General features: G+C 56.3%; 1 protein-coding gene across 8 annotated transcripts; it reads left to right on the top strand.

Annotated features, from left to right (window-relative positions):
- The first annotated feature begins 456 nt into the window (after positions 1-456).
- On the top strand, positions 457-9,774 carry TAF1C (TATA-box binding protein associated factor, RNA polymerase I subunit C). 8 transcript variants are annotated; one of them, XM_036440945.2, is made up of 15 exons: positions 457-610; positions 2,864-3,058; positions 4,304-4,385; positions 4,590-4,687; positions 4,763-4,852; positions 4,949-5,022; positions 5,641-5,881; positions 6,024-6,138; positions 6,220-6,337; positions 6,424-6,495; positions 6,649-6,784; positions 6,943-7,086; positions 7,771-7,945; positions 8,032-8,169; positions 8,248-9,774. In XM_036440945.2, the coding sequence occupies exons 2-15, from the start codon at positions 2,921-2,923 to the stop codon at positions 9,237-9,239; spliced, it is 2,613 nt and encodes an 870-aa protein (XP_036296838.1). In that variant the 5' UTR covers positions 457-610; positions 2,864-2,920; the 3' UTR covers positions 9,240-9,774. The 8 variants fall into 8 exon arrangements, with proteins under 8 accessions (XP_036296838.1, XP_045438601.1, XP_036296836.1 ...); XM_045582645.1 differs by having other exon boundaries at positions 4,590-4,852; XM_036440943.2 differs by having other exon boundaries at positions 5,641-5,879; positions 6,022-6,337.
- Positions 9,775-9,891: the final 117 nt, after the last annotated feature.

The following is a 9,891-nucleotide window of genomic DNA, read 5'->3' on the forward strand; positions in this document are numbered from 1 at the left end:
ATGTCCAAAAATTTTTTAGTCAAAAGTATAAATATCCTTCCACTGCATTTTCACCAAAACTATGGAGATGCAGACTGAGCTTATTCCATTGGCTCCAAATGACCTCCCTACTTGTAAAGCCTGCTTCATAGGGTATAAGGACAACCATTAAGATTCCTACTGAATAATCCAGTGCCTGGCTCATAGTAGGTGCGTGGTGGGGTTTTGTTTGTTTGTTTGTTTGTTTGTTTTGTTTTGTTGAGTAAACTAATTTAATACAAGAACCCCGAGGAATAGGAAGTTCGTTTGGCAGAGGTGGAATGGCCTTCACTCTTGGGATTTAAGTTAGGTATTTCTCCTGCCCAGGGCACTGGCGGCACTCCCATTCCTCCTCCGCCCGGGAGGTGGCGCTCTTGGGCGCCCGTGAGGTCAGCCTTGGAGGCGGGACTTCCTGCCTCGGAGGGAGCTCTTCCGTCCAGGCCCGGAAGACCATTGGGCGCTGCTGTGGATGTGATCCCGGGAGGGTTGCCGGAGTAACGGTGCAGCTTTTGGGCTCCGTTGTGTCACGAGGGTCGGGCGAGCGTCACGTGGAAGCCCATTTCCCAGACGAGCGTGGCGAAGTCGGGGCCACGTGAGTGCGCGCGCCGCCGGACGGCGGGGAGAGGGGGCCCCGGAGAGCTGGGTCCCCTCTGCGGGGGTCCACCGCCGGGAGCGGTGTGGCTTAGGGATGAGCCACCTGACATCTGCAGAGTGGGTGATTAGCCTCTGGCTTTACCTCCTACAGGTGTAAGGCGTGGCAGGAGCCAGCAGACTGTGCTTGCTGTGGGAATTCCGAGGCCTGGTGCAGGAGCGGGACAGGTGGGTTGAGGGGACGGGCCGAGTAGGGGTGTGTTTTGGGAGGGACCGCCCGGACCCCCGCACCCACCCCCTGCGACGGGCTCATTTTTTGCCGCGTCCCGCGTGGCCGTGATGCAGCCTTGGCGGACGGTCCGAAGGGACCTGAGAGCCACGGTGAGGCTGGGAAGCGGGGCTGCCTTGTCTGAGGCTTGTTTGAAGCCGTTAGGTCCCTTGCTCCTCTCGTTCATTTATTCCTGGGTTTGTTCCTTCAGCTTACTTGTACGGGTGGTTACGGTGTAGCAGATACCAAAGCACTGGGGATAAATAAGTCCCTTTCCCGTGGGGACTATTAGAGCAGCTTTTAATCAGACAGCTTCATCTTTAAATATGTATCGATAATTGCCCATAGCTGGCGTGTTCTGGGGGAAGCAAGCAGGGTGTTGTGGGAGGATAGGGTTGGGGGAGCTGGGAGAGGCTTCCTGGCTTGAAACCTAAGGGCGAGTGGGGTTTTGCAGGTGGGAAGGAAGGGCGCTGGCACTCATTGGAAGCAGGTGGTGTGCAGAGGCCCCATGGTGGAAAGAAGCCTGGTGAGGGAGAACCTAGAGGAGGTGAGGGTGACTGGAGCCCAGGAACTAGAGACGAGCTAGAGAGGTGGTGTGTGGGCTGGTTTATCATGGGTGCAGCCATCTATCTCTAGGAGGCTTGGTTGCTCCTTAACTTGCCATTGGTACAGTCAGTCCAGTGGAAGCCAGGGTTGTTTTCTCAAGGACTCACTGAGCACCTCTTTGGTCCCTGCTACTTTCTGCTCTGGGTTTGGAAAAGAAAATGACAGCAGCAGCCAGACATACCAGTAACTCAGGAATGAATCAGTAATTCAGGAATCAATCAGATACGATTCTGGCCCTCAGAGAACTTGCAGTCCAGTGGAAGGGATAAGACATTGCATATAAACCACAATTAGAATGAGGCTGACCTGCCAGAGAAACGTACTCATTCATTTGCCAAGTATTTACTGTGCCGGGTATTTTGCATGGTCGTGAGGACTCATGGATGCACGGAGCTCACAGGATAAATTGATAAAATGCAGTGGCACTTCCAAGGGGAAAGATCTGTGCTTCCTAAGACCCCAAGGCTAGTGTTTGCTTTTGGACGCACCAGAGAGTAGCGGGGATAGAACCTGGACTTTGAATCAGATGGGGGATCAAGCTGTTGGCCTCGGGCAAGTGGCTCTTTCCTGAGCCTCAGTTTCCTGAACTCCAAAATAGGGCAAATAGAAGAATAAAATATATAGTGCCGTGACTGGCAGGCATTTGCAGTCAGTAAGGGAGCACTGCTATTATTTTTTATGTTAATTAAAAAAGAGGGATGATATGGCTACTTATACTTTGTATTTAGCAAAGCTTTTTTCACTAAGTTTATTTTTATTCAACACATAATACATTTTCTGGAAGGAACTGTATTAACAGAGAAATAAGTCTCAGACCCTGGCTTTGGGGAACTTGAGTTAGTATTAAAAGAGTGTAGCGTGGAGTATAGGGCATGGGTAGTCTTACAAATATGTCATTAGAAAATCAACAGCAATGATAGAAGTTGACTCCTCACCACCTGTCTGACTTTATCCCCTACCACTCTTCTTGTTCGTTCAATGGCCTCCTCCTTATTTCTCAAACACTTTCTGCCCCAGGATGTTTGCACTTGCTATTCTGACAGGAACCGTCTTCCTAATGAGGTTCCCAGCCCTCATTTTGTTCAGGCTGGGCCAAATGCCACCCTCTCCATAAGGCTTTCCTAGCTACTGTAGCTAAATCCACACCCTTGGCCCATTGCCATCCCCTCCCTCATGGTTGGTTAGTTGGTTTTATTTTTTAAAGAATAGTTTATTGATTTTTAGAGAGAGAGAGGGAGGAAGGAAGAGGGAGAGATGGAGAGAAACATCAATGATGTGAGAGCTGCCTCCTGCATGCCCCCCTCCAGGGACTAAGCCCACACCCAGGCATGTGCCCTGGACCAGGAATCAAACTGACAATCTTTTCACTCACTCTCCCAGGAGCCCTGGAGGCCGTCGGTCAGATTCACGCCTTTGGAAAGGCCCGTGTCTTCCAGGATGGACTTCCCCAGCTCCCTCCGCCCCGCGTTGTTTATGACCGGCCCCCTTGGTCTGAGCGATGTCCCCGATACGTCCTTCATGTGCAGCTGGAGAGACGCCTTGACCCTGCCAGAGTCCCTGCCCCAGAACTCCGAGGTGAGGAGGGCTGGAGAGCCCTGTGGCTCCGGGGTGGGGACCTTCACTTGGCCTCTATTTTCTAGTACTTACCCCAGTTGGCAGGAGTATAGAGTGGCATGTCTGCCAAGACACAGGCTGAGCGGAATCCCCTCCTTTGGGGTCCATGGGATGACTTACCACCTACAAAGGGCTTACTGAGCAGGAGCTGTTGGCTTGCTCTTTCCTTCCTCTCCCCAGACTCTCCTTCCCCTATTTGCTCAGCAAATACTCAATTGAACAACCCCTACAATGTGCCACATACCTCATTAGGCCCTGGGAATCCAACATGAATAAGCCGGATTTTTATCCCTGTCCCAGTGGAACTTCGGGTTAGATGGAGGAAGACTAGACAAGTGAGCAGTCCACAGGACAAAATCATTACAAAGTGTGATAATAGCTTTGAACAAAACAAAAAAATATGCTGAGACAGCACAATGGGGATGCGGCAGGAAGGGGAGGGGAGACCTGGGACAGGAAGGGTACCAGCTCTTTCCCTGGGAGCCTAAACCACCTGGCTGCTGCTTGGAGACAGGCCGGCCAAGGCTTACTCCAAACAGAAGCAAGCGGGTATGGAAATTAAGAGATGGTGGGGGCCTGGGGAGGGTGGAGTGGGACTTCCCAGACGAGGAAGGGTGTAAGTCAAATAATAGCAATTACTGTCTGGTATCCCATTGCCAGATAATAAGTATTATATTAAAACCACTAGCCACCCTGACCAGTGTGGCTCAGTTGGTTGGTCATTGTCCATGCACTTAAAGGTTGCCGGTTTGATTCCCGGTCAAGGCTTGTCAGCTCTTCCATCTCCTGAGTGTTTGAGCTGAGCCACCCTCAGCCCTGCAGTGGGGAATGGGGTGGCCTGTGGGTGTCCGAAAGAAGTCCATGAGATGTCCTGAGTGGAAATGAGAATCGGTTAGGATTCGGGTCAGTCAGGAACGGTTCCTGGGGCTCCTTGGAGAGCCAGTGCAGCCTGGAGGTCAAAGGCACTGACTGTAGTCAGGCTTTCTGGGTTCAAACCCAGCCCTTCAGTTTTCTGGCTGCTGTTGGGACAAGTGACAGCTTCCCTGTGCCTCCATTTCTTCATCAGTAAAGTGATATGATCATCGTACCAACTCAGCAGGCTCCTTCACAGTGAAGATTGTGTTAATAAAAGACAAGTACTGGCAACAGGGCCTGTCCTGGAAGTGCACTCAATGCTATATTGTTGTCATGGTCGCGTTTCCACAGAATGGGGCGCCACACTTGGCCAAAGGCCTGCTCTGGGAGCCGGACACCCCTGGACCCCTTCCCTTGCTGCCTCCTGGTCCAGGTAAGGGTTTTGGTCCTTGGGGGTCCTCTCCCAAGCTGCTCCCCTGTCACTCTGTCCATTCCTCCCTCCTCCTTGAGCCTTCTCTCTCCCCACTAATGCCCTCCACCCTTGGGTACCTCCAGTCACCTGGGACATGTGGCCCCACTTCTGGGCTCTTCCCAGTCCCCAGGACTGACCCTTTCCCCAACCTTACCCTTCTCTCAGATCCCTGGGACCCTGGCCTGACTGCCCAGGACCTGCTTTTCCGGGGAGGTCCCAAGTTCCGGAGACAGCCCCAGGCTGTGCTAGACGTTACTGAACAGGTGAGTGGCCCCGCAGTGGACAGTGCTGTGTGGCTGGAGCTGTGCCTAATGGCCCGGTGTCCTCTCCTCCCGCAGTTCAGCCGGTTCCTGTGGGACCATGGTGACATAGCCTTTTCCTCCTTGGGGAAACTGATGCTGGAGAATTTCAACCTGGAGGGACCACGGGTGAGTAACCCTGGTCGGCCAGGAGAGGGCTCCCGTTTCACATCTCACATCAGGGTGAGCCCTAGGGTGCAAGCTTGACAAGTCCTTTCCATGCAGAGCTACTCTAAGAAGAAGACAGTGGTCAGTGTGAAGAGGATACTCGAGGACCTCGGTGGACACCAGCCCTGGGGGCAAGTGGCTAGTGAGAAAGGATGGGGTGGGTAGACGTAGCTGGTGGTGAGGATGTGGAAGGTACTAGACATGGATGGGTCCAAGTTTCCATCACAATGGCTCCCACCCTGTGTAATCAGGAGCCATGACACTCATATAAAACTCCCAATTCCACTAGCCTAAGGGATCTGGGGATTTAAATTCATGGGCTGCAGGCATGGCTGCATCCAGAGTTTTAAATAATGTTTGAAACAGGGCTCTGTCTCTTTATTTTCTCATCCTCTTGCCTCTGCCTGGCTTAATTCCTAGGCAGTTTCCAAGTGCAGCAAGATGGCTTATGATTCCAAGGAAAGAGCTAGTGACTTTCCCGGAGGCACCATTAGACGTCCCAGGAAGGGTGTTGCCGGTTGGCGTGGGTGCCGTGCCCATCTGTGAGCCAGTCACGATGGCTGGGGAGATGGGAGTCCTCAAGTAACCAGGGCACGGGAATAGGGTGGGTTGGTTTCTATAGGAAGAAATTCTAGGTAGATTAAAAATGTGTCTACTGCACCTGCGAGAATTTCACCTCTCTGGGGACGATACCCGGTCCTCCTCATCACCGCTACAGCCTGGTCCTCCTGCCATCCTCTCGTCCCCAGGTGTCCCTGGGCCTACTTCAGCCACCGACAGCGCCGCTTCTCCATCCTCGGGGACCCAATCCTGGGCAAGTCAGTGTCGAGCCTCCTGGGAGAACTGCTCTATGAGGAGCTGGCGACGCGGTGGGAGCAGCTGCTCCTAGACGATGCTTTCACTGGAGGTGCATTGGCCTGGCTGCCCGGAAGGACCCCCCAGGTCAGGCAGCTGGTCTACCCTGCAGGAGGTGCCCTGGACAAGCTGTGTATCCTTTCTTGCTGGGCAGGATCCCAGCCAGCTCCCTCTGGTGGAGGAGGTGCTCTTGGCATGGTCCACGGAAGGGCAAGGAGTTGGGGGGCCCTGCATTGACCCAAGCTCGTAGCACTTGTCCTTAGCGAGAGGCCCAGACTTCCAGGAGGTCCGTCTGACCCCAGGCAGTGACCCTCGGATCCTTGGGAAACCTGGCCACATTCAGCTCCGGGGACCTGTCCGTCAGGTGGTGACCTGCACCGTGCAGGGAGAATGTAAGACCGTTAACTACTTCCCTCCCCTGCTGCCTGAGCCTGACCCTGACCCTGACCTTCACCTTCTCCACCCCTCCTCAGCTTTGTTGGCTGTCCGTTCTGATTACCACTGTGCCCTGTGGAAGGTCAGCAGGCAGGGGCGGCCAGTCCCCCTCCAGGTGCTAAAGGTTGAGAAGGGGGCCACGGGGATCAACCTCAGGTAGGGGGCAGAATGGGGCTGGTTGGCAAAGAGATAGACATGGGAGAAGGGGGTGGCAAAGCATTAATCACATTTATGCCCTGTAGCCCTCACCTGCCCGGGGAGTTGGTCGTCTGCAGCCGTTCGGGAGCCGTCTGTCTGTGGACACCCCACGACGGGTAATGCCCTTTCCCCAAAAACCTTCCACCCCACAAACAGCTCCCCCTGAACTGCAACCCGTACTTCCCACACAATATGTCCTGGACCCAGGGCCAGGTTGCCACGCATCTCCCAAGCCCACCTGTCTATCCCCCCACTCATGTCTCCCCAAGGCTTCGGCAAATCTACAAGGATCCTGAGACCCTCGTGTTTCGGGACCCGTCTCCTTGGCGTTGGGCAGACTTCACCGCCCACCCTCGGGTCCTAACTGTGGGTGACCGCACTGGAGTGAAGATTATCGACACTCAGGTGAGGGCTGGGGGATTGTCACAGGCTCAGCAGTGGGTTAGTGGGGGCTGGCAGGGCACCTCCCTCAGGGCATGAAAAGCAGCAGGGCCAGGGAATCCAATACCTGGTGGTGCCCTAAACCTCGGACTGTGGGGGGGCTGACCTGGCTTTCTCCCCAGGGCCCGCCCGGCTGTGGTTTGCTGCTTTTCCGTGTGGGTGCAGAAGCATCATGCCAGAAAGGGGAACGTGTCCTGCTGACCCAGTACCTGGGGGAGTGCGGCCCCGATTCTCTGCAGCCCACACTCCATCTCATTTGTACCCAGGTGAGCGCCACCTTCCCCCTCCCGTCCCTCCTGCACTGTCTCAGCCAGCTACTAGAGAGGGTCCTGGGACAGCGAACTGCAGGTGAAGTAAGAATCACAAAACCCTAATGAGTCTGAGGCTGAAACATGCTAACTGGCGGGTGGGTACAGCCTTCGGGGGTGACATCTGAGCAGGGCTTTGAGGGGCCCGTGGAGATGGGCCAGGTGAGGAGAAAAGGCATAGAGTGGGGAGCAGTCTTTGCAAAGCTGGACAGTTCCCCCCTGTGCTCTGGAAAGGAGGAGCTCTGAGGGTCTGGGGTGCACACTGCGCGTGCACCCCCCCCCCCCCCCCCACACACACACAGACACACTGCGTTAGTAGGTGTGTCAAGCATGGGTTCCAGGCTCTGGTGAGTCAGGAGAAGGCTGGGTGAAAGCCTGTTGGGTTTCTATGTGACAAGACTCCTCACACCTCTCCTGAGATCCCTTCTCCAGCTGTGCCATCAGGATGAAGGGTGGTGCTGCCCACTTGGGAAATGCTCCTGTGTGGGTCTGGGCACTTGAAGGTGGAGAGATGGCCAGGGCCAGACACAGTGCATGCCCTCTTGGGGTTCACACACCTCCTAAAAGCCACGTGGGGCCACATCAGACCCTCTTTTCCATCTCGGTTACACTCCTCTGTCTCGTTTCTGCTTGGGCCTCCAGTTCTCACTCTACCTCATGGATGAACGCCTCCCCTTGGTGCCCATGCTGAAGTGGGACCACAACCTCCCCTCGGCCCCCCTGCTGGCCCAGCTGCTGCCTCCACCCCGCCCTGGCTGCGCCCGGCCGCTGCTCCTCGGAGGCCAGGGCGGGCAGCTGCAGCTGCTGCACATCACAGGTGAGGTCCAGTGAGGGCAGGAGGGGCGTGGGAGATGGGCAGGGCTGGAGCCTGGGCAGGACCTCAGCTGCCTGTCCTCTTTCCAGGGGAGGGGGCCTCCACGCCCCGGCTGGCAGGGCACCCCCAGTCTCTCCCTTCCAGGAGCGACTCCCTCTCCGCATTCCCCCTGCTGGAGCCCAGGAGTCACTGGCAGCTGCAGGAACGTCTCCAAGCGCCAACCATAGGTGAGCTGGGCTGAGGGAGCGAGCCTAGGGGGCTGCACCCCTGGCCGGCCTCAGAGTCACTGTCATTTCTGCCTTCAGGTCTGGCTGCCACCATCCTACCCTCTTCCTCCTCACCAGTCCTGTCGCTCTTCCAACTCTCCACGGCTGGAGATGTCTTCCACCAGTGCCTCCACCTCCGGGAAGACCTCGGGCCTCCCAGTGACCCCAGGCCCAACTGCTGTGCCCCCACGGCTTCCTGGAGCCCCCAGGCCACTGCTTGCTGTCGCCGGTGGCTAAAGGCCCTGCTGAAGGTGCCACCGGCTCCGCCTGTGTGGGCCGCACCCACCTTCTCCCACCGCCATCTGCTGGGCTTCAAGGAGCAGCAGAAGGTTGAAGGGAAAGTGCCAGAAGGTCTCCGAGCGGCCATGGCCCAAGGGCGGCTACTGCAGCAGAGGGACCTGGGCTCGCTTCCCACCACAGAGCCACCGCCGGGCCCTACGCCGGGCCCCACGGATGAACTCAGTGAGCGATTGGAGGCAGCCTGGGAAGGCCCGGTGACTGCCTGGTGGGAGCAGCAGCGGGACCGGACCTCCAGGCCCGGGAGGCAGCTGAAGCGGCCCAAGCGTCGAACGCAGCTGTCCAATACCTTCTCCTCGCTCAGCAGCCGCCTGGACCTCTCAGGTGCCACCAGCGCCCCTCATAGCCCAGACTGGACATCCCCTGTGTCGAGGCCTCGGTCCCCAGTGGCCTTGCCCTCCCAGGAGTTGACCCAGGATCTGTGGGCCCAGGGCATTCCCTCAGAGCGGCAGCAGACCCTTCGGGACTATATGGCCAAGCTACCTCTTCAAGGGAACACTCCAGAAGGTTCCTCCACGTCTCTCTCCCAGATTTCCAGTACCCAGGCCACCCCCTCCACACAGCGGACCCTCCGGGACTGCGCAGCTGAGCTGTCATCCCACAGGGACACCCCAGGAGGTGCCACACTGCCCTCCTCCCAGACCTCCAGCATCTGGGCCACCCCCTCCAGGCAGCAGGTGCGCATCCTCTCTGGCTCTCAGCCACACCGGAAGAAGCCGCGCATGGGCTTCTGAAGGACGAGAAGCTGCACCCCACCTCTGGGGAGCCCCTGGTCCCCGACCAGCTGTGCCTTCTGTGACTGAAACTTCGGGAATGGAGAGGGAACAGTCTCAAAGTGCAGTCCTGCTTCCTGACTGCCACTGTGATGGGAGACATCCAAACATGATTTGGAGCCAAGTAGGAGGAATGGGAACAACAAAACCATAGTTTCTCCTTTTCCTGGGGGTACTTCCAGAGCCGGCTTGATGGCCCCAGTGGTCCTGTCCTGAGGATCTGTCATCAGGAGGCAGCTATGCGCTTGACACAGGGACTCCAGTCAGGCCCAGGGTTCTGCCTCATGCAGGCTGTGTCCTGTGTTCCCTAGTCAGCTCCTCGCCATGGTCGGGACAGTGAAACGAGACACAGGAGCTGCTGGTGCCTGGTCAGTGGGTGTGGGAAGCTGCTGTGGCCTCGGTTGTGTGTGCCACGCAGTTCCTCCCAGGAGCTGATGTTTTGTAAGGGAGACACTTAGGACCCATCTTTAGGGATTGAATAAACTTGTCACCTGAGTTTTGAATGACAAAGTTTCTAGGACTTGGAGGTATTCACTTACGTTGCTTTTTATGTCTAATGAATAACGCTTATTTCCCCAAAGCTCTGTAGCTGGTGGGAGATTGTGCTGTCCTG

The sequence above is a fragment of the Pipistrellus kuhlii genome, unplaced genomic scaffold (genome assembly GCF_014108245.1).
Source record: "Pipistrellus kuhlii isolate mPipKuh1 unplaced genomic scaffold, mPipKuh1.p scaffold_m20_p_17, whole genome shotgun sequence".
Taxonomy (NCBI): domain Eukaryota; kingdom Metazoa; phylum Chordata; class Mammalia; order Chiroptera; family Vespertilionidae; genus Pipistrellus; species Pipistrellus kuhlii.